Raw genomic sequence first — 24,313 nt, 5'->3', positions numbered from 1 at the left:
TCAGTCACTTGGATGGGCTACTCCAGCATTCACATCTTGTAGCCTTAGAGAGCTAGAAAATGCCTTCAGCATGCTTTCCTTTAAGGCTTGTTTGACTTGATTGTTCCTGAGTGAGTAGATGTACGGATTAAACATCTGAGTCACCACAGAGAAGAAGAAAGAAAGAACTTTGTCAGAGTCCTGCCCACCTCGCTGTGCTGGGCGGATATACCTGTAAATAGATGTGCTGTAAAATATGATCACCACCATGAGGTGAGCTGAGCAAGTGGAAAATGCCTTCTTCCTACCTGTGGAAGATGGTATATGCAAGATGGTGACAATAATGCAACCATAAGAAACAGCAGTTACAATTAAGGTACCAGGTATGATGATAATTAGTATGATAAGCATCAGTCGTTCAATGAACTCTGTGTCTGTGCAGGACAGTTGCAACAACAGGGAAGTATCACAGTAAAAGTGGTTCATGACATTGGGACCACAAAACGGCAATCGGACTATCATAATGGTGGGAGGAAACATCAAGAGAAAACTCACTGCCCAGCAAGCCAGGACCAGCTGGAGGCAAAACCTGTTGTTCATAATTGTTGTGTAATGCAAAGGGCAGCAAATGGCAACATACCGATCAAAGGACATTGTCGCCACATGGAAAAATGTGCAGGTACCCAAGTAAAAGAAAAGCAGCATCTGAAGGAAACAACCAGGTAGGGAAATCATCTTCCTCTCTGTCAGAAGGCTGTAGAGGGTGCTGGGAATGAATGTGGAGGTGAAAGTGATTTCCAAAAGGGCAAAATTTCTGAGGAAGTAGTACATTGGGGTCTGAAGGAAATGATTCACAAGAGTGATGCTGATGACAGTAATGTTTCCAAGCAGGATCAAGAAGTAGGCAATCACAAGAAACAGAAAGACGATGATCTCCAAATGGCGGCTGTTGGTCAGCCCCAAGAGGACAAATTCCACTACTCTTGTGTGGTTCATTGAGGCTTCATTGCTAGCAGAAAAAGAAAAAAAAAAAAAAAGGCCCATTTTGAGAACTAGTGGAAAAAAGGCAGCACAAGTCAGTTTGGCTTTGCTAACATTAAGGGGCAATGACTAACTGCCCAAAGACCTACTAGTTTAAATTAATTCTGAAGCACTATTGCAGAGGAATGCAATCACACTGTAAACTGACACTGAAGCAGATTAAACTCATTGATGGATACATTAATATTGCAGCTAAAATGAGATAAAAAGAAAAAGACAGAGGGAGGGACTTTATGGAGAAAAGGCCAGACAGAAAGATAGCAATGCTACAAAGAGAAGGATGGCTGGCTACCACTGAGAGAAGGCAAAATGCACAAAGAAATGGATGGAAGCTACAGTAAGCAGGAGTATAAGAGGGGGGAAGGGAAAAAACATGGGAAAATTTCCTATTTACTTTTCATTTACCCTCAGTGGATCAGTGGATCCGGTGGATCAGCTCTGATACTGATGGTCATTCTTTCTTCTTCACAGCACCTCTCTCCAAGTATCCTTTCACCTTACAACATCCTACCCCAAACTCAGACATGGACATTGTCCAGTGCACTGTATCTACTGCACTACTGTACTATCCTACTACAACAGTCATCTGTAGTTGCCATTACCTTGTGGAAGTGAAGTGGAACTTGGAAACTTTGGCTGATGACCTTCAATCACATTATTTTCTTGTAGGCTTGCAAGGTCCTATCTATGGGGTTTCAACTGCATTCTCCCTCCTTTTTCTCCCAGACACCACCCCTCTTTGTCCTACAAAGAGACACGTCTCATTTTGCACTTAGAACTCCCAGGTTTTATCTATTGTGCCCGGATCTTTGAATCTGGTTTTAGACTAATTACAGACTCATTTCAGATATTTCTGAATGACTGAAATAAATACCAACAAAATTACTTTCCAGGGAAAGCAAGCACATCTTAAATAGCTTATAGACTGTACCAAACATCCCACTCAATTTTCCTTCTTCAAATGCTCCTTATAAAATGCTCAACAAAAGGGTAGATGCAAGCTACAATACAATGCTACAACTCTTCTTATCACACTATTCCCATCAAATCTTTCCCCTTCAGTGTCCTTTTTCCAGCAAAACACGGAATTTTATTAGCATCATCTCATGGCTGTTTCTCAGAAAACACCAAAACAAAACAACTCTCCTCTCACAAAAAATATAAAATAGAAAACATATTTTTAATACCACAGAGGCACAGATATTATCTGGAAGCTGAGGGTGGTCCCTTAAAACAAGACACTCCCTCAGTAAGAACTAAAAGCTTTTACTTTAGTTTGAAGACTGAAAGTTCAGTTTTCCATGCCATTGTCCCTTTAAGCTTTCCCTGTGTCCAAAAAATCAGACCCAAACTCTAAGAAACGGTCCAAATAGTTACCAGTATATCCACAACAATCCAGGATGCTTCAAAAAGGATTCTGAGTCTGATGTTTCTCCTTCATTTAGTTTCACACTTGATTTTTGGCAAATAAATTTCCTCTCTTTTTGTCTCCTTTTTATATTAGTAGTAGCATGATACATTCTTGTACTTCCTTACTGAGACAAACCTCAGGGACCAATTAGGTATTGAAATCTGCCAAACACCTTCTGGGAAAACATTTGTGAAAGTTTGGTGAACAGCAAGAACATAATCAAACCATAGAGACAATGAGATGGGAAAGGACCTCTGGAGGTCCAATCCCTTGCTAAAAGCAAGGCTAATTTCAAAGCTGGACAAGGTTGTTCATGACCTTCTCTAGGTAAGTGTGGATATCTCCAAGCATGGGGATCCCGCAGCTTCTTTGGGCACTGCCTCGCGCGTCACCATTTTCATTGTGCAGAGTTATTTCCTTGTACCCAGTAGAGACTTACTTGTTTAAGCCATAATCCACACCTCTTGTCTTTTCACTGTGCACTTCTGAGAGGTCTGGCTCTGACTTCTCCATAAATCCTCTTCAGACACCAGGCAGTACAGCTCCTCTCAACCTCATCTTCTCCCTCTGCTTCTCTTAATGCGTCATGTGTCCCAGTTCTCTGATCAACTTGCTTGTCCTCCATTTGATTCACACTATTTTGATAACATTGTTTGTTTGTTTGTTTGTTTTTTTACTGGGCCTGGGGATCTATACTGTACACAGTTCTTCAAGTGCCAAGCAACAAGAAATTAGCACCTATCCTGAGTGGCTGGCTACACTCTTGTGAACATAGCCCAGTATGCAGTGAACCTTCACCGTCACAGAGGTACTGCTAATGTGTTCAGCGTGTCGTCCATCAGAAGCCCACAAGTCTGTCTGCAGTGTTGCTCCAGAGCCAGTGAGCTTCCAGCCTACACCTATGGATGGGGTTATTCCATACCACATGCAGGATAACTACATTCCCACTCCACCTCACTTAGTACATGAACTAAGTAGTGGCTAGCTCCCTAGCTACTGTGGTTACCACCAGGACCTAAGTTCAAAGCACCAATATCAGACAGGAACTAGAGTATTAAACCACCCTTTGGCACCACCTGCCTTTCTCTATTCACTATTATGAGTGAAGTGACTAACACGGATTCCTAAAGCAGAGATCTAAAGCTCACCCTTGTCAGAACTTGTAAGCCAAATCAGTTTCTAAGTCGATGAGATCCTTACATAAATTAGGACCCCCTCATCTCAATCAGCCAGTTTTGTAGCTGTGGAGAGGAAGAAAGGACAAACAGACATTATGGCAAATCTTAGTTCTGCAGGAATCAAAACTCTACTTTGAGTGTTAATACTTTCCCTTTGCCTGAGGGAAGCAATTCACAGGGTGGGTTGAAAGCCTTTTACCATGCACCAAGAAGAAATAAAAAAACCCCAAACCATTAACAATTTAGTACAGAAGGAAAGAGAGGGACTCCAAGCTACAGCTCATGTTTATTTGTAACATGTTTTTCTCTACTTTGATGATGTTCCTGGAGCTAGTAACAAATCAACAGCATAGGATATTTGGTAATGAAGAAGTTCTGATGTAAGAGTGGGAACCATCCAAAATAATATTGTGATATGTCTTTCCAGCAGGTTCAGGTATTATTCTGCCACTTGTTAATCCATGATCTGTACCAGGGCTCATCACACTCCTGAGATCAGGATGCTCAAAGCCCCGTCCAACCTGGCCTTGAACACCTCCAGGGATGGGGCTCCACAACTTCCCTGGGCAATTTGTTCCAGTGCCTCACTGCCCTCACAGTCAAGAATTTCTCCCTAATATCTAATCTAAATCTACCCTCTTTCAGTTTAAAACTGTTACCCTCGTCCTATCACTACATTCCTTGATCAAGAGTCCCTCGCCAGCTTTCCTGTAGGCCCCCTAGGGACTGGAAAGCTGCTACAGGGTCTCCCCAGAGCCTTCTCTTCTCCAGGCTGAACAATCCCAACTCTCTCAGCCTGTCTCCATAGCAGAAGTACTCCAGCCCTCGGATCATCTTTGTGGCCCTCATCTAGACTTGCTCCAACAGGTCCATGTCCTCCTTATGTTGAGGGCTCCAGAGCTGTACGCAGTACTGCAGGTGGGTTCTCATGAGAGCAGAGGGGCAGAATCCCCTCCCTCAACCAGCTGGCCGTGCTTCTTTTGATGCAGCCCAGGATACAGTACTTAAAGGCGCTGTTTTAAGTTTTAGGTACTGTTTTCCAGTCACTTGTACATTAGTGGCCTCTGTAAAGGCTCATCACACACATTTCTTATTTACAGTGTCCTGCTGACCATGTCTCATTACACTCAGCTATTTGATTTGTGATCAAGGAGAGGGGGTGATACTTATGTGACATACTACACTGATGGTGAGGTGACTGCCAACCCACAGCAGAGTTGTAAAATGAGACAGACTACCACCATGGTCAAGTGTCTGTTGTTGTTGCCTGCAAAGGGAGATCTTTATGAGTTGTGCACGTTTCTCACCCTCGCAGTATGGAGGACCAGTGTATTGGGTTTGTGTGGCAAGGTTTTCGTAGCTGGGGGTGCTACAGGGGTGGCTTCTGTAAGAAGCTGCTAGAAGCTTCCCCTGTGTCCAACAGACCCAATGCCAGCCAGCACCAAGATCGACCTACTGCTGGCCAAGGCTGAGCCAATCAGCGACGGTGGTAGCATCTCTGATAATATATTTAAGAAGGGGGAAAAAACTGCACGACAACATTTGCAGCCTGACAGAGAAGTGATAATATGTGAAACAAATCTGCAGGCACCAAGGTCAGTGAAAAAGGAGGGGGAGGAGGTGCTTCAGGTGCTGGAGCAGAGAGTCCCCTGCAGCCCATGGTGAAGACCATGGTGAGCCAGGCTATCCTTCTGCAGCCCATGGAGGTTAACAGTGGAGCAGATATCTACCTGCAGCCTTTGGAGGACCCTGTGGGAAGCTCATGCTGGAGCAGGCTCCTGGTAGGACCTGTGGACCCATAGAGAGAGAGAAGCCCATGCTGGAGCAAGTTTGCTGGCAGGACTTGCAACCCCATGGGGGACACACACTGCAACAGTTTGAAGAACTGTAGCCATGTGGGAAGGACTCACATGGGAGAAGTTCAGGGAGAACTGTCTCCTGTGGGAGGGACCCCATGCTGGAGCAGGGGAAGAGTGTGAGGAGTCCTCCCCCTGAGGAGGAAGGAGTGGCAGAGACAACATGCGATGAACTGACCGCAATCCCCATTCCCCATCCCCCCGTGCTGCTGGGCTGGGGGGACGTAGAGAAAATTTGGAGTAAAGTTAAGCCCAAGAAGAAGGGAGGCATGGGGGGAAGGTGTTTTAAGATTTGTTTTTATTTTCTCATTATCCTACTCTGATTTGATTGATAATAAATTAAATTAATTTTCCCCAAGTAGAGTGTTTTGCCCATGACAGTAATTGGTGAATGATCTCTCCCTGTCCTTACCTCAACCCCCGAGTCTTTCATTACAGTTTCTCTCCCCTGTCCAGCTGAGGAGGGGGGATGACAAGAGTGGCTTTGGTGGGCACCTGGCGGCCAGCCAGGGTCACCCACCACAACAAGAAAAGTTACACTGACAAAAATGAAGTAAAGGAAACACAGGAAGACAGAGAGGTCTAAGGTTCGTGTAACTCCAAGAGAAAATGCACTTAAGAAAATAAAATAGAATAACTCTACAGCTGATCTTACCTTACAACAGAGAGATTGGAGAAAGTATACATTTAACTATAAACTATGGCACCTTCACATGCTGCCTCTACAATCCAAATTTCCCCTAGAGTTTAGTGCCAACGCTGAGCAGTGTCTCTACAAGATCTGCAATTTCCACTTTGCTTGGTGTCACAGAATAACCAGGATGCACTTGAGATCAAGGCAGGACCGAAGTAGGTTATTACTACAACTATAGGGGAGAGCAGAGAGCAGCAGCGACAGACTGCTGATGTGAACTCTGCCCAAATGGGGCAGTTACAGAGTTTATACACCTTTGGGTTATACGACTTATTCTTCACCAAGCTGTGTCAGGTAAGCAGGACACGGTAAATCACAACAGAGAGTGGATTACTTCAGATAAGGAATGTCTAGACAGTCCATCCTTTTACAAACAATTCATTCCTTCACCTGTAGAGTCATTCTGATTCAGTGAGGTTACCAGATCATGCTGCAGATAACTCCTAACTAGAGAAGTCTGCAAACCTCTGCCTATGAGGTGTTAGCTATTTCACTTTACATTGGGGAAAGGATCACACAAGTGAAAAGCTTCAGATGTTTTCAAGTTAGCATGGCTGCAGCAAAAGATAGGGATTTTGGATAGCAGTGGGTTAGCAAAACCCTAAGAACTTTCACTTATCAGTCCAAAAAGAAATCTCATGCAACCAATAACCCTTGAGCATTCATTCCAGGTTTTTAGATGGAACAATGGCCATTGATTTCTTCTCAACGGCTTTGTGAACAACAGAATAAATTGTGTGGTTTGGTCGCTTTTTTCAGATGCTGAATTGGTTGAGTCAGCCATGAAGAATTAAAAGTATATTAGATACTAAATCTCTGGTTGGTTCTAGACAGATAAGAACAACACAGGACAGAGGCAAAGACAAAGGAGATGCTTAAGGGGAGCAAAAGGAAGTGGTGCACAGAAGAACGGGCAGAGAATCTCTGTGAGGGTGTTGCAAGGGTGTCAGAAGTGTAGAAAATGGGAATAGCTGACTACAGGGTCCTTGTAGGGTGTTTTTAAAATTATTGTTTGTAGAATCATTAGATGATCATGAATCACAGAGTAATATAGTTTGGAAGAGACGTCTGGAGATCTCTAGTTCGACTCCCACTCAAAGCAGGCCCAAACTGCAGCAGCTGCTCAAGGCCTTGCCCAGTTCAGTTCTGGAAATCTATGAAATATTCAAGATTTTTTCAGGGTCCCTGTTCCAGTTTTTAACTACATTGTGAAAAATCTTTTATGAATATTTAACTGCATTTTCTTGTGTTGTGTCCATTGGTTCTCATCCTATCTCTGTGCACCTGCAAGAAGAATCTAGCTCTGCCTTTTATATACCCCACCAACAGACAGCTGAATGTCACAGTAAGATCCCACCTGAGCCTTCTCCACACAGAACAAACCCAGTTGTCTCAGCATCATGTCTTGGGCTAGCCTCCACCTCTCATAGACTTGCTCCACTATACCAAAGTCTACCATGTTCTGAGGAGTCCCAAACTAGACCCAGTCCTGCAGGAGTTTTGCAAGTGCTGAACAGATGGGAAGAATGACCTTCCTTGACCTGCAACCTGTGCTTTTTTTAAGATGGCCCCGAATATGCTTTATTTATTGGCCCATGTTCACTTGTTCACAGGAACTCTAGGTCTCTTTCTGTAAAGCTCCTTTCCAGCCAAAAAGTCCCAAGGCTCTTCTGTTCCACGAGGTTGTCCCACATCAGGATTGGGCTTTGCTTTCAACTTCATTGAACTTGTTGGTGTTTCATTTGATACATTTCTTGGCCTGTTAAGGTCAGTCTCAATAGCAGCCTTGCCATCTGGTGTATCAATTAGTCCTTCCAACTTGTTGTCGTCCACAACCTAGCTGAGAGTGAACTCTGTCTCATCGTCCAGGTTGTTAATAAAGATAGCATTGATCCCTGAAGGATTACTCTTAATAACCATCTGCCAGTTGGATTTCGCAGTATTGATCATCACCTTTGGAACCTGAAGGTCCACCACTTTATAATTCACCTCTCCACTCCATAGCTCGCCAGTATTTTATATGCACCCTAGCTCTGGGGTAGCAATTGCTCTTCAGAGCCATGGAGAGAACATCAAATGCCAGCATTCTCTGATGGAAGGAGAGGACTTCCAGCCAATCTTTCTTTGCACATCAGAATGGCAAGCTCCCATGGATCTCAGCAATTCTGAGTGCCACCAAAATTATTGGAGTGCCCCACGACTGCAGCCAGCATCTTCACCCAGGACATGGTGTCATAAAGCTGTCTGGGTTTGGTAAGGTTGTTATAAGTTGATCTCACAAAATTGACGTGAGACAGAGTCAATTAAAATTTGAAGTATTTATGAGCAAGCGGCAGCAAGCAAAACAGCGCTGGGCGGCCCGGGAGTCTCACTCCACCGACGGCGCGTGCCCAATGCAGCGGCCTTCTCAAATATATATAGTACTTAATTACATAATCATAAGATTTTCCAATACGCTTATACATATGCATAGCTTGTCCCCGCTTTGTATTAAAATTAGCTTTAAGAAGTCATTTTTATAAACTCCTCCCAACTGCGCTTGCGCAATGCCTCCTGGTGGTGGTCGCTGAGGGTCGTGAGGATGAAGGCTGCTGATTCCTCTTCATCACCGCAAGTAACTTTTTGTCCCTGCGCAGACTCAGTTTTTCTTTGGTCGTTTTCCAGACCGCAGGGTTGGTTTTAGCCGCTTTTCAAGGCCTTCTCTTATTCGTTATCAGGAGCTGTCCTTGGCAATGTCTTATGACTTCTTGCTTCATCTATTTTTTTATCAGGCCTGTCTTTTAGGTTATGAATTACTACTAGTCAATTAGTACAATGAGTTATTGTCTCTACTATATATTTTTGTCTCAGTCCCCCCTTCTTCAAGTCCTCTTCACAATTTATCATACTTTGCTTACATAACCTGACTTTGCGTCTTAGCCCTGTTTGCACAATCATGCATATACAATCATGCATATACACAACAAGATGTTGGCTATCTTGCTACATCTTGTTAAGCAGTTACCTTCTTGTGGAACAATGTGAGTTTTTAGGTTTGGTGAACAAACAATACTGAGCTTATCAGAAGGTGAAGAGAAAACCCTGCAGTTTCTGATGGTTCTCTGTAGATGTGAACATGTAGAGGACCTGTGCAAGAGCAGCAGTTGCTAGCATTTGGGGGAAGAAGCAAGGGACATGGCTGTGGAACACATTCCCATACACACCGTTACTCCTGTGCTGGACAAGAGAGGGGACACAGGCAAATGATTATTCTCAGTGATGCCACAAAAATGGGCAATAACCAAGGGAAAAAGGTCCCAGTCCCCTTATGAGCACTGCAGAGAAACCCTGTGGGAATATGCATGCGCAGGTCCCGATTTCCTCCATGACCAGTGAAACTTTAACACATCAGGATACCAGAGGCTGGAGAAGCAAGACAGGTAACCTCACAGACTGTGTCCTCACAAAATCATGCCGTTAATCCCATCTCCCAGCCACAGAAACTGAGCTCAGCCACTGAGAAACGCAGAAGGTCTCTCCTACAGGACGAGGCTCCTTCAGGAGGCACTGGAGGCATGATCAGAGGATGGGGCACCTGTGGAATTCAGCCCTGCCACTTACAGACACGGACTTCAATGGGGAAACACTCTGCAGAAGCTGAAACCGAAGAAGGGAATGCGGACAGTGCCCCTGTCCAAGCCCAGGTGGGCACATTCCCTACCACGTAACGACGCGTTGTCTCTCGGGGGTATTTCTATCCCTATCCCAAGCACAGGTAAGAAGACATCCATGGGGACGAAGCACGAGAGTTAGAAGGGACAAGGTCTCCAAAGATTCAGGCTACAGGCTACAGGCCCCAGGCAGCCGCTCTCTAATCCGCCTAGCAACAGCCGCTGCTTGGCTCTCATTGGCTCTTGGAAACCATCGGGGGCGCGGACTCTATAAAACCTTCAGCGCATGCGCTACCTGAGAGCGCGGGTCGCCTCTCCCACTCCGTAATACGTAACAGGCGCATGCGTATACTGGCCGACGGCGCCGGCCGGTTCCGCCCTTTCGCGGGCAAGAGGATTGCGCCTGCGCAGCACCCACTGACCTGGCAGGGAGGTGGGCGCACGCCTGCGCTGTTCTGCCGTGCCCCGGAAGCACTTGCTGAGGCTGCTTCCGGCCACCTCAGCCTGGCGGCGGGACCATGTCGGGCGCGGCGGGCTCCGGCGCGGGGTCGGCGGGTTCTGTGGGCTCAGTGGTGCGGCGCTTCCTGGCAGAGTACGGCAGCGGCACGCCGAGCCGCCTCAAGGTGCTGGACGCCTACCTTCTCTACGTGCTGCTCACCGGGGCGCTCCAGTTCGGCTACTGCCTCGGCGTCGGCACCTTCCCCTTCAACTCCTTCCTCAGCGGCTTCATCTCCGCCGTCGGCAGCTTCATCCTCGGCGGTCAGTGCCCCGCCACGCCCGACCCCCCTTCGCGACCGCGCTCTCTCCGTAGCAAAGCCTGAGCCCCCCCTCCTCAATGACCGCGGAACCCCCAGCAACGCCCAGAGGCCCCCGGCCCTCGGAGAGTTGCCCTAGAAATACCCAGATCTCTTGTAGTAACCGCAGCGTTCCCTTAGCAGCCACAGGCGTTCCCCAACAGCCCAAGGGAGTCGCCCACAGCAGCCCTCAAACCGACCCTGGCGGACAGGCAGTCCCCACGACAACCTTCAACACCCCCCGCCGTCCCCCATAACACCCGGTTCTGGTCCCAGAACGCCCCAGCTCTTGCCCCAGCGGGCCCAGCCTGCCACCCTGCAGGATGCTGCCACAGTAGCTGTGACCCTACGGGTGTCCTGTTTATATGCAGGATAGAATCCAGCTTCTTACCAGCCTCAGGGTGCCCTTGCTTCTCCCTGGCAATCAAGGAGCTGTCCTTTTTACCATCTTGTATTGAAGTCTTTCTTTAGTAACTGTCCCATGGTGGAAATCCAAACTCTATCAATTGCTGCTTCAGGATGTTGCTCTCCCATAATACCACCCAAACCCACCCTTTTCCTGTGCAGCCCTCTCCAACGCACCCAATAGAGGATGTAGAAATATCCCCATTCTATGCGAATCCCATGCTATTATAAGCCTGTTTCCCTCAGGCCTCACTTGGTCACCCCAATAGTGTAGTGCTATGGGAGAGCTGATTACATAAAAGCCCTGTGCAAATCCCCTGCCAGTGTCCTGTTTATCTTACAACAAAGATTAAATTACGTTTTCTTGTGGTACCCTAATGGAACAGTGACCCAGACTGGGGTGGACTGCCCCAGGAAGACTGTGCTTCCCACCCTGACTTCCTTTTGTGACCCCTAATCTCTCATTCTCTGTCATGCAGTTTGCCTCCGGATCCAGATCAACCCCCAGAACAAAGGCGAGTTCCAAGGCATTTCACCAGAGCGGGCTTTTGCCGATTTCCTCTTTGCCAACACCATCCTCCATCTTGTGGTCATCAATTTTGTTGGATGAGCTTCTAGAAGAGACTGAGGTACTGATCCATGGGGTCACAAAAGGGGCGACCACAACTCACACAACTTCAGTAGTTTTGTAGTTGAGAGAGAACTAGAAAAATAGTGAATCCAGGAGTCCTAGCTCCCAGCTTCATCTTGGCCAAGTACAGTTAAGCTGTTGTCCTCTAGATTGATACAGGGTTAAGATTTACAGCTGTCTGGGTTTATCCATATATTTTTTGGTTTGTATCATTTAAAAGACAGTTTAACTAGGAATATTACAGAAACCTACTCACATTTCTCTCTTACAAGAGAAATACCCTTTTTTGGAAGAGGGGCTTTGGGAGCTGAAACTCCTGGGCTCTGTTTGTGAGGCTTCTTATTTGGAGGCCATGGTGTCCAAGCCTCGAGTTTCTCAGCAGATGAGGGAGTTTGTGACAGGGAGAGTTTCGTGCTGGAAAGTGGAGGATGTGCACTGTTGTTACTGTTGCAAGGGGCCACAAGGTCATTGGAGCTTGCGGGGTATTTCCTCTCCCTTTGCAGAAATATCACTCAATGTTGCCTTTCTCTCCTTCCAGGTCTTGAATTGCTCTTGAGCCTTGATGCCACAGCCTGACATTAGGAAGTGCTGTTCCCCAGCAGACTCTTACCTACTTCCTTCATGGAGGAAGGGGAAGCAGGGCTCAAGATTTTTCCCCACAGACAGTCCTATGGAGGGGTCTGCTGTGCTATGGAGGGGTCTGCTGCCTCGCATCAGTTACTGTAATCCTTTCTGTCAATAAAATCCTTTATAATACTGCAGTCTTTTCCCTATTAGTGGCAAATACAGATGTTCTTCTGACACCCAAGTGCCCTCCTCCCTCCCTTTCTACCCAGCAGGCTTTTTTTCTGTGCCCCAGTTTCAGAGGGAAGCAGGAAACAAGTCGTCATGGAAACTTAATTGTCATCCACCCTTTTCATCTCCCTGTTTCCTGCCCCTTTATCTTATGGAAAGTATACTGCCAATGTGCCACGAGGCTTCAAAGCTGTGGAAAATTTGGGTTAGGCTGTGGTTAGTGGTCATGAACGGAAGGAAGGAGAGGGGCTCCTCCAGCCCATCGCTTGGTGTATACCTGTCTTCCCACAGGTCCTCCTGTATCCCTCAAAGGCACGTGGGGCACAGCTGGATGTACCAGCTGGGCTCACTAAGGCCTGGTAGTGATACAGCCACCCTACCACAGCATTGCCTTTTCTTCAGCCTGATGTGCTGATAAACCCAAGGATGTTGTACAAGGTTGCCAAGCTGTGTCAGCGCCTCAGAAGGAACTGCGCTTGAGCTGCTCTGAGGCTATGGAGAAGGTCACCCCTCAGACTTAACCGCATTGAAAATCCTTCCCCCTCTAAAGCATTATGAAGTGCTTACACTCAATGGCTTTGGCCCTTGGCCGTTGCCTCCTCAAGCCCAAGCTAGCTCCTGCATTGAGGTCAAATGCTTCTTTGTCCTGATGGAAAACTAGAGCCCTGTGTTGATCAGATTATGGGCACAGAACCAGACATTAACCTCAGCTAGTCCCTCCGCACCTTCGACTGCAGAATTTGCCTGGGTTACCTTCACGCATGAGGCCCTGTCCGTGTGCTGATGCTGCTTCACGCTTGTCTGGTTTGCTCTGCAGCTGAGACACGTGATAGGTAAAATGTGCATTTAGGCTATGTGACAAAGAAATGCTTGTCTGCTGGCACTAAGGAGACAACACACGGGGTCTGATAGCTTCAACCCCTCAGCGTTGGATTATGGCTCCTGTTTACCACCTTTTTCCTTTTAACATTTGCTGCAGCCATTAAACCCAGACAAGTGTGAAACCTGGGGCTCCTAAATCTCTTCCCTAACGTAGGGTCTGAAGAGTGAGGTACGAGGGAGCAGGGTCTTCACTGGCTCAGAGGATGCTGTCTGGGTCTGTGCTAGGAACAGAGAATTCATGCCAGCTCTGACACCACCACCTGCCTCCAGTCCCAGGCATGAAGCTGGCTTTGTCTACAGTGGCACCAGCTTTGTACTGCTGAGGAGCAGACAGGGGACTCGACAGCACGTGGGTATTGTAAATGAGCCACCGAGCTCTTCGCCATGAGGAGGACCTTCTCTGAGCCAGGCCCGTGGCAAACAGAGCCACAGCTTGTTCGCAGGACGAGGCACAGCTCAGGGTCTCCCCTTTGTCACCGCAGGTGCTGCCGTTTGCAGGCTGCGAGTGCCTCCCTGTGGGCTTGTGTGACATGGTCTCCCCGCGGTTTGGCTTCACAGAGCGCTCCAGGCTGTAACCCTCCTGTGGCCACTTCTGAGAACTGCACGGGAGCCTGGGAAAAAGAAAAACCTTTGGGTCTCTTCCCCCCCTCAATTTTTACCAGCTTGCAAAGCCTTTAGTTGCCATAAACTCAGTAGTAGAATCCAGGTCCTAATTAGAGCTATGCCCACATTTGAATAAGCTTCAACAAGTCTGTACGTATCTCCATGCTCCGGTCCGTGTTCACAGTGTAGATGAGGGCAAGACGAGAGGCTGTTTTGTGTACAGAGCCATGTTTAATGAGATGACAAATGTTGGTCAAGGTGTTTTCTCCAAGAAAAACCCTAGAAACTACTCAAATTCATCTCCTACCCATAGGTAGGTATTTGGAGGCAGGAGCTGGCATAGGGGAGAGGGTGCTACAGGTGGACCATGGCAACATCTCTTTCCCTGCCCATGTGAGAGGACTTGCTACTCTGCCCCATCTTCCTCCCTTCTTTTTGGATCAGTAGTGAAAGGATTTTTCTGTATGGATTCACAGGGTGCAGAGGCCTATCAGCAAATTCAGAAATCTTACACACTTCTAAGATCTCTCCCAGCCACCCACCACACTTTATAATGTATTTTCTCCCCTCCTTTCCCCTGCCTACGCTATTCATAGCTCAATCTTTCCTGCTGTACCCAAAACAACTACCCCCAGACCCAAGAGCAGGCTGCGGTGAGAGGGCAGGAAGGGAGGCTGCCTTAACCTGATTCAACTTTGGCTTGTGGTCTAACGTCTGCAGTTCTTTTCCACACACTTCTCCCCCTCCCTGCCACGTGCCACACCAGCCCTGCTCCCCTCACCCCCTGTTGTGTGCTCCACTTTCCAGAGGAAGCGGTTTCTGTGGTAGGGTGTAGAGGAGCATCAAAAGGTGACCCAGATCTCGATTGTGGCGTCATGGAACTGGCGGTGCATCCTCTTCCTGCCCCACCTGGGCCATGAGACCCCTTCCACATCCTGTCCTACCATGTTATTTCCTGCCTGTGCTTTGCACTGCGGTTTTTCTTTCTTGAAATAAACAAGAAAGTGCAAAGTGGTGATGAGGGGGGCACATTGTGGTGGTGGGAGATTGAAAGCCTAATATCTGCAAGTATCTTTGAACTAGACCTACAAATTCAATGTTTTGCAGGTCACATGCTAAGAGTCGCTTTAGTCAAAATATGTAACTTTATCCGTCCACTTGTCCTCTCACTCGGCAAATCTTATCACTGGGGTCCTTTAACCTGGAAGAGAAAAGACTGAGATGTGGAAACAGAGGCAGCACGCTGTCCTCCCTCCTTGACCATACAGCTAGGAGTGGGTTTGAAGTGCAACACAAAAAAATTTAAGATGGATATTAATTTTAAAAAATGATGCAAAAGGTAAAGAAGCATGGAGACTTTTATTCCAAGTCCCTGAAGATTTCTGGAATGAGGTTATTCAGTTGGAAAGCCATGAAATGCAATTACTTGCTTTGTAGTTCAAATATGGTTTAGGCAGCTCCATCAAGCTCTTTCCCTGTGAGGTGGCAGACCTCATCGTGAGCGAAATGTAAACTTAAGAGCTGCCTGGAATCTAGCATTTAAAGAGCTGTGGGCTTTCTACGGCTGGAGAGGAATGAGAGTGACTGCTGTGTCAAGGGAGAGACAAAAGAATGAGTCCCTCAATGTCCATACTATAAAATAATCAGGCAATGGACCTGGAAAGTTTGAAGTTTTTCATTGGCAGGAGGGTCAGTAACTCTCTGTCACCCTGTGACAGGCCACCTACTAAATGGTCAGGTGGCAGGACCGTGGCAGGAGACCCGGGAGACTTTGTTGTGCTGCTGCTCAGCACTGTGGAGTCATCCTGTGGCAGGGATGCTGGCATGGCCTTCACACAGGGACCTTCTCTCACATGAAGCATCAGGGCTTTTGGCGAAAAGCATTTGAAGTATGAGTCTTTCTAAAATCAGAGTTCCTTGCAAAGGCTGTGAATCCAGCAGGGTTGAGAAATATCTCATGAGGGGGAATCACCCCCACTGGTCCAGCGAGGCTTTCCCTGCCACGCCATTTGGGCACTGGTGTGAGGTACAAGCAAGGTTCAAGCTTTGCAGAGAGGGTGTGTTTCTTTTGCTGCACCCTTCTCATTTCTCCCTCCAGAGGAATCTGGTGCTTCAGAATAAGGTGGAGAGATTGATGTTACAAAAGGAGAAAATTCCTCTTCCAGTCTTGCCAGTGACAGACTGAGCCCGGAGACACAAGCTGGTCAGTTGGTGTCATTAATGCAAAGCAGGTACCTTGTCCTCCAGTGACACTTGGGAGTGGGGGACGTTTAGAGGCAGGACACTTCAGGCTCCTGTGTTCCCATAGCAGTAGTAGCACACTGCCGTCAAGAACCTGGAGGGCTTACCTCCCACTGTGGGCAGGCCATATTTTACCCATGTCTTCTCATAGCCCAGAGTCTACTCTTGGAGGACTCCATTCACCTCCTTCCGAGCCAGCCACACCGTTCTCACCCAGACACAGCAAAGGTGTCTTGGAAACGGACTTCCCATAGATACAAAAGACAAACAAGTTTCTTATTTTTGATAAGCATTGTTTAATAGCAGCCAAAGGCCTAAAGAAATGTCAAGACATCCGTGCGGTTGCCAGTGCAATTCAAGACTTAGCAGCAGGCGAATTTCACATGCATGCACTGGTTCCAAGGAGCACACACGTGGACAGGTAAATATTTCAGTATAGTTTTATGCAATGATTATAAAAAGAAATCAGGAAATCTAAGGCTGTTAGAACTAAACAAAAAGAACAAACGTAGTTTGTATTTTCACTAAACTCAAAGCCAAATCTTTAAATTCAGAAAATGTTAAGGATAGATAGAATTTAAAAAATACTAAAAAACATCCTTTTGTTCTGTGATAATGAAGTGAGATTTTTACTGAATTCAGGACTTCTGGGAGACCTAACAGCATATCTTTAAGGGGAAAAAAAAAAAAGATATCTTGCTCTGATGTAGCAAAAGACAGCAGGACATGGTGCATAGCACCCTAAATAAGTCTCCCTTTGCTTTTTGGTTTTGCATTTGCAACTGAAATGGCGACTGTGGGGGTCCACTCTAAGACATGCATACCTGAAAGCTACCGAAATATGAAAAATTCACATTCAAGTGATATTTAGCTTACACTTTTCAACAAACAACACTGCCCCAAGTAGAAACTATGTGTCGTTTTAATGCAAGTAATAGTGATGTTTGGCAATTTATAGTTACAGCAAACTATGCTTCATGCAAAAAGAGGCTTTGTCATGCTAAGTGAATCAGGCATCCGGGGAGCAGGATGCTGCAAACTTTAAGCTTATTTTTCAGTGGCTTTATAGCAATGCAAATAAAGCAATTTAGACTATAATGGCTGGCATGATATCCAGAACAGGAATGCCTGTGTTCCCTCTCGCACACGATGCTCCGGTAACAATTCCTCAGCAGGCTTTTTTGGTACTTCAGGACTGCACCATCTTGTTGCTTTCATTCCTATAACAAAAATAAAGGTATGTTAAATCATTATTTGGGATACAGTCACAGCTATGTAATTGTAGACCAGAAGTGCCTAGGCACTAGGAAGAGGAGAAAGACACAGGGCCAAAACTAATATATTAGGTCTGAGGTCTTGAAGTCAATAAGCATCATATTTCCCAGCTGGAGACTGGTCAGGGGATGAATCTGATGGACGGATGCAGACAAGAGAAGGGATGAATGTAGAAATAGAAGGGACAGATGTCTAGAAAGAAGAAAAAAGTTAAATTTGCACGTGGATAAGGAAAAGTAAATAGGCTTGAGGGGTGGGTGAAAGCAATGATTTGGCCAAAGATTGGAGGGATTTTACTGTTGGTAGACAAAAGGTGTATGGCTAGACTGCATAAACAGTTACTAAAGAGAGAAGGAACGTTCATAGCTAATGAACTTATCCAGATGTTTTCTGTCAGGGGCCTTACCACCCCATGCATACTCACTTTTTTTTCCACATAAGCATCGTTATCAGCACATTAAAAATTACTCCTTTCATTAAAATTATTTTCAGGCCCATCTGTGATAAAGACAGCATGTTCAGGTTTCCATCTGTAAAAGTAACGGAGAATGAACATCACAAGACTGCTGAGACATCCTCACTTCCAGACAGACTTAGAAATGCTTCTTAATGAAGCTGTTCCACTTTGTGTGATTGAGTCAGGTAGTAGGACAGCTAACAAGACAGTGAGCAGGACTGTCTCGCTGAGAGACTTTCATTTCTTCCAGTTACTGTTTCAAGGGCTGGGTTTTCACTCAATAATCACTTAATTATCCAATGTGCAAGTCTGCCAACCATCTAGCTGTTTTTTAAATACAGTGTATTATGAACCCAGGACGCTGGAGGCATCCCACCTTCCTCTCCCTAAAATTTTTTAAGATGGCCAGGGGTAAAAGAAGTTAAATTTTATTCAAAGAACACAAAGTTTATTTGGATTTTCTATTAATCTTAAGCTAAAATCCATCTGCATTTGAAAAGACATTGATCTATTTGGGGGAAGCAGGGAGCTGTCATCAAAAAGTTACTTTATGTTTATCTTTGAAAACCTCTCTCTGAAATGACTGATCAAATCAGCCAAGTTTACTGATGAGTATTTTTCAGAAGTGGTGTTTTGAAAACATTTTGGCAAACTGGTTTCTTTTCAGCAAGGCTGCATGTTTGCAAAAGTACAGCTTTTCTGCGAACAGGGCAAGTGCAGAGGCACGCTCAGCTCCTTTGAACTAGCAGAAACAGCAACTACTTGGGCTCCAGCGCTGGCTAGTGCACTCCCACAGCTGAAGCAAAGCTTTCTCAGATGCAACCTTGCTGCTGAGCTCTCACTGCTGAGACCACCTGTTTATCTTTTGGTTCATTTGGTGTTTGTGCACTCAAAAATAAAAACAACTCTTTTGAAGTCTGAAATGCAGACAGACATCCAGTAAGGCTGACTCATATCAGTACCATAAATCATTATGTGATGGGGAGCAGTTGTTTGGCTAGTCCTAGCAAGAACATGTGGGCACTGGCAACACTGGTCACACTAAATCACCAGCTCAGATCTGGAGGACTACATTAACCCAATGGCTTCCAGCCTTGATGTTTAAAGCCTGTGTGGCCCTTTTGGAAATTTCCAGTCAGAGCTTTTTGCTCCAACAGGAATTCTGCAAACAGGAAACATTAGGAAAAACTTGGGAAGACATTTCCTTTAATCAGACCAAGCTTTACTCCTAAAATGTTGTGCACGTACCTGTCCTGAAGTGCAGAGACACCCCTGTAACACAGACAGCGCTGGCACCTGAGATAGTAACAATAAATTTTATTAATAATAGAAATGTACTTCTTCAGAAGTTCATAAAGATATCTCTACTTGGGAGGGCTGGATTAGAGTTTCTGGCCACTAAATCCTCCCATAAACACTCATTTCTGCTGTTTTCAGGGCAAGCATAAAACATGATCTAATTAAACTTTAGTGTCCCATCAGACAAAGGCATTTCAAGCTTTATATCCCCCACAGTGTGATTTTAAGATCTCTCTGCTGGGACTGTACCAGTCTATTGACCCTTAATCTTGTTTCCACCAAGGAGAAAGACAAAAGAAAACAGAGGCAACAAGGCAATATTCCTCTGGAGTGTGGGAGCACCAGGCAGCATTTTTTGCAGGGTTGGGAGATGTGAACAAGTACTGCTCATACTCATAGCACAGAGACCAGAGTAGCTGTAGCCCTGTACACACATCCAAAAATGCCATTACCACTTTCAGGATCCTCGCCCTCCAGTTCTCCAAAGCCCTCATGATTTGCACCACACTGCATTTCATCTTTCTTGGTCCAGTATGTTGACAGGTAGCTTGCTTCATTGTTCTCGGATGTTGCCACCTCCACAATAGCATTTGTCTGCTTATCAGCTGAGTTAAGAGTAAGCTTGTCAGGGGAGTAATCTGTGATAAGGCACATTTCCAAATCCTCATCATCTTTAGAGATCAGCCTGTAGGCTGAAGGAGACGGAGTAATATCTGAAAATGGAGAAGAGAAGAGACATTAGATGAGGGTACACAGTCATAGTTCCTTCAGTCTTAATATGCAGACACTTAGGTATGGAGGTTTTTCCATTATTCCAGTGGGAAGTTGACTGATCCTAGGGATCTTGTGCTAGGACACCTTTAGAGTACCAAGGCATCCACAGCAGATGATGCAGGAGCTACATGAGATGTTGCTATGTTGACTTATGTTGTGTGGGAGACACAGAGTGGTCAAGCAGGATCCCTAGAGCATCTCAAATGATACTCATGTGGGCATCCACAGCCTGGATGTCCATATCTAACCTAGTTATTCCTCTCTGTAACATCTCACGTAACTCTGCTCTGCAGCCTGGCCTTCCTTTTGGATCCTGGCCTGGACGCATTCAGGAATGCGTATAACAGGCAGAGACAGCACTGTCTTCTTGCTTCACTGCTATGAGATGTAATGTGTCTGGAGAGAACTGAGCAGCCCAGGGACATTCTACCTTTCCTGCAAAAGTGTACTCAAATCCACTACTGTCATTCAAAATCCCATTTCCTCCACCTGTCCCGAGGGACGGTGGAAAAACAGCCAAGTCTTAAGGGTGTCCACATTTACCCCCAGTCTAGCTGCTTGTGTTCCTATCGGAGAAAACTAGGAAAGCCACTGCACAGTAGGAACACATGGCTGCATTTAGGGAAAGTAAGATGAAAGAAACGAATGTTTCATTATGTTCCACCACCTGACAGTGCAGTGCAAGATTATTTTTTTTTTTACTTAATTTTGCCCTGCAGAAGAGGAGTTTGGGGAACTAAAGGCTGGAGATATAAGATACCTGGGGTTTATTTCTGTTTCTTGCTCCAAATTCAGCTAGCCAGTCAGTTAGACTAGGATTTTCCACACATATCAAAACACTACCTGTGGTTAAACTCTTTTTGCACATTTAGCTTTGTAAACTTGTACTCTAAGCATACATTTCATCTTTTCCAGCTCTTGAAGTCTCATTCTTTGAGTAGGTGCCTTCCTAAACCTTTGTTCATGCGTAATAGTAAAATGTTGTGGGCATTGCAGTATTCTAATAGTGAACAGATGAAATATCATTAAGGACATACTGTAGCCAAGATGCAGATTTGGCGCTCTCAGCAACGCTCTGGCTGCATTTTCCATTGAACTTCACAATCACAGGTTTGAGCTGGAGCTTCAGTTCACATTTATAAACTGAAAGCGTTATCATGTAGGGTTGAGGGTTTAGATTAATATTTGCTTCAACCCTGTTTACACAGCACACTGATAAATACTGTAGAAATATTAGACAGCTAAGCTCCCTGATGAAGAAGTTGTAATTTCTTCCCATAGGGGTATTTTGGACTAAATCTTGGCTTTTAGAAACTATCTCAAAATCTTATGCAAGTGCAGACCCTAGTTCTGTCACTGAGATAAATGCTTTTCATCTGTTCAGTTGCCAGTTGTCATCACCTTAGAGAAATAGCCATACTTCTTTATTAGTATGATCTTAGAAAAAAAACTATTCCACAAAGCCTAATGATTCATTCTCTAGCCCTGCCTTTGAAAAACTTGGCGAGACTCTCTCTTTCCCAACTATGAGATTACATTCTAATGTACGTTCTGACTCTCCCAACCCCACTCTCCTCCTCCCATACTCCCTGTTATTGTTTTGGAAATAGTTTTCAGTGATCGTTTGTTAGGGAGAGGGAGACAGGAACACATAAAAAGCTTAATGGTAGATCCCTCTATAAAATACAGATGAACCAGGGTACATCATTGTCGTGGAGTACATGGATATGAAAAAGAAGAGGAGGAATTGATTGAACCGTTCTGCTTCTCTCTCCTAGTGAGTGCTATGCTATCTGAAGAACTACATGTCCACCTCTCCAAATTAGGATGTTTTCACCCCTTTTAGTCTGTGCAATGCTTTTATTTTGATCAGATAAAATAAGGTCTGTTTTTTGCAGGCAGCTTCAGCAGCACTTGTTTTGCAAAACACTCATTTCTCATTCTTGCTCAGAGTCGCTGCTGGCTTTGTTCTGGTACTAGAGTCTTTTTCCGATAAGTTCCTTTGCATATTTCCCCACTGTTATGAAAGATTGCAGATAGCAGTCTCAGTAAATATCAGCTATTATAACCGCAGCACCGTGACCTATGTTTCCTGTTTTTCTGTCTTAATGAGTTGGTGGATGTGTTGGAGATCACAGTATCACAGTATCACAGTATGCTAGGGATTGGAAGGGACCTCTCATAGTTGAGATGATGTATTGATATTTATGACCTATATTTACAGGACAGATTGAGAAGTAAATCATGATACTCTGAGCTGTTCACCCTGCCTAATTTGATCTTTACTGAAGGATATCTTCAAGGTGGAAGAACAGGAGCTGTTGGAATCCTATTCCTCACCAGTCTACAGAGAAAGCCAATTCCAGAGGATTTTTTCAGGGAGAGAGCAGTAGAAGCCTGTTCCAACATCAGACTGAGACCTATGCCTTTTTTTCCAAACAACCTGCAGTAGAAATCTGAACTGGTTTAACACACAGTTTATATTATACAGAGATTTATCTCATTCTCCATTCCCTCCAAAGCAAACTGCCTGAATCCCTGGTCAGACTGGATTGGTGTGATAGAGGTCTTTGATCCTCTCCCCATTCCTCAGCCTGAGACATTATATTCCACAGCTAGAGTCAACCTGGAGCTATTGCCCAACTCAGATGAAATATATACCTCCTCACACACTCATACAGGCTAATCTTTACCCCAGAGGAGCAACTCCAGTGACTTAACAAGCACTTTAGTGATGTTTGCTGGCTGTTCTCCAATGGTGGTTCCAAAAGGTCTACCAGAGGTCCTTTGTGAAATCTGCCAGCCTTACATGGACGCTAGGATGTCTACAGCCTACATGTCCACATTTAGTACCTGAGCCCTTCTTTAGACTTCCAGTGCTCATGTCTGGGGGCACTCAGATAAAAGAAACCAGGTCCTAGTCCAGCATCAGCCAAGTCATCCAAAGTACTAAGAGTCAATGCAGTGATTCAGTAAGTGATTCAGCAAATGTGAGATTCTATATTTGCAAATGTGAATATGCTGCTTCACTTACAGGGTTCAGGCATAATTCTGGTCTCCATCCCAAAAATGGATTTGTCATTGCCTCTGTAATTACACTTGGGGAAGTCAAACTACCAAAACCATCCAAGACCTTTCTCACAAACCTTTACAAGGGAAGATTTTTAGCTGAACCAAAACTAAAACTGAACTAATAGAGGAAGATATGCAGAATGTGAGGAGCAATCAAGTGTTCAATGGACTAAGTAGTTCTCTAGTACCAAAACAGGATAAATCCTGGACTTAGAGCATATGTTCACATTAAGGAAAAGTTGACATGAAGTTTTCTTAAATTTTTAAATTTTTTCTTAAATTTTTCTTAAATTTCATATTGGGATGCAACATGCTATTTATGTTCATGTGTAGATTTATTCATGTGTCACCTAAACTGTGGGAGAGATTTACTATGATCTCCTCTGCTGCTCCTTTTAACAACGCTAAGGAAAGTTTGTTGGGGGTCAGAAGGAGCAATTCTCTTTAAAGCTCACAGGTGAATGACATGGCTTAACCCATCTATGTAACAATTGTCTGGAAACAAAAAGACTTGAAGTGGCTGCTTATGACCATCCCCAGAACCTCTGCCATTTTCACAAAATAATTTGTGTGCTTTTTCTTCCAAATCAGAGTGGATTTTAATTGCCAGAACAAGTTTTCAATTTTATATGCCAGAGATATAGTTTCTAGAAAAAAATTAATAGAATCATAGAATGGTTTGTGTTGGAAAGGACCTATAAAAGTCATCTAGTCCAACCCTCAATTCAAATAATTTCAACTCAAAAAAAAGAAACTTTCTGAATTAGAGATTAACTATTCATGTTGGATCAGCCCCAAAAAATCATATTCATTTAATGAGTAAGAAAAAAAAAAAACAACTATGCAAAAAGAATCAACTTAAAATCCCTTTCTAAAAACAGGCGGAAGATCATTTTCATGTTGATATCAAAAAGTCAGAAGAACTTTTGATATTACACTTGTGGAAATGCCTCAGATGTAGATGTCTATTTCCTATCAAAATGATATCCTTTCCTGATCAGTCTATTTAATGGGTACATTCAATTAGATAACTTATTTGGGTTCATAGCCTCGTGCCATTTCAAAAAATTACTCTCCTAGCTCCAGCATCCCACACATCCCAGTTTGAATCATTGCAAATACTATAGTCTAAGTCACCTGGGAAATTTCTTCACAATGCAGTGTGAAACTAAGACTTAAACATGAACCTGGAGGTATCTCTGTTTCTTTTCCCCTCAGTCTAAGGCAAAACACTATTATTGTCTGACAGAACTCAGAAGTTAATGTTAATGATATG

At 44.9% G+C, this 24,313-nt stretch overlaps 3 protein-coding genes across 3 annotated transcripts in view; 1 reads left to right on the top strand and 2 right to left on the bottom strand.

Annotated features, from left to right (window-relative positions):
• LOC309681227 (olfactory receptor 6E1-like) lies at positions 1 to 11,434 on the bottom strand (the record flags this gene model as incomplete). Its single annotated transcript, XM_082495060.1, has 2 exons — positions 11,367 to 11,434; positions 1 to 988 (listed from the first exon to the last, which is right to left on the bottom strand). The coding sequence occupies exon 2, from the start codon at positions 973 to 975 to the stop codon at positions 1 to 3; it is 975 nt and encodes a 324-aa protein (XP_082351186.1). The 5' UTR covers positions 976 to 988; positions 11,367 to 11,434.
• DAD1 (defender against cell death 1) lies at positions 10,303 to 12,395 on the top strand. The gene is made up of 3 exons (XM_082494738.1): positions 10,303 to 10,568; positions 11,488 to 11,637; positions 12,178 to 12,395. The coding sequence occupies exons 1-2, from the start codon at positions 10,328 to 10,330 to the stop codon at positions 11,616 to 11,618; spliced, it is 372 nt and encodes a 123-aa protein (XP_082350864.1). The 5' UTR covers positions 10,303 to 10,327; the 3' UTR covers positions 11,619 to 11,637; positions 12,178 to 12,395.
• Positions 12,396 to 17,739: 5,344 nt separating this feature from the next.
• LOC309681226 (M1-specific T cell receptor alpha chain-like) overlaps positions 17,740 to 24,313 on the bottom strand; it is a gene marked incomplete at its 5' end in the record, with an annotated part of 236,063 nt that continues 229,489 nt past the window's right edge. The window contains 3 exons of the mRNA XM_082495059.1: positions 17,740 to 17,965; positions 19,141 to 19,188; positions 19,644 to 19,904. Coding sequence (XP_082351185.1) covers positions 17,856 to 17,965; positions 19,141 to 19,188; positions 19,644 to 19,904 — 419 coding nt within the window. The 3' untranslated portion in view covers positions 17,740 to 17,855. The remainder of the gene's footprint in view (positions 17,966 to 19,140; positions 19,189 to 19,643; positions 19,905 to 24,313) is intronic.

Source organism: Vanellus vanellus (genome assembly GCF_965231255.1).
Source record: "Vanellus vanellus genome assembly, chromosome: 24".
Lineage (NCBI taxonomy): Eukaryota > Metazoa > Chordata > Aves > Charadriiformes > Charadriidae > Vanellus > Vanellus vanellus.
This window is presented reverse-complemented; position numbering and strand designations above follow the sequence as displayed.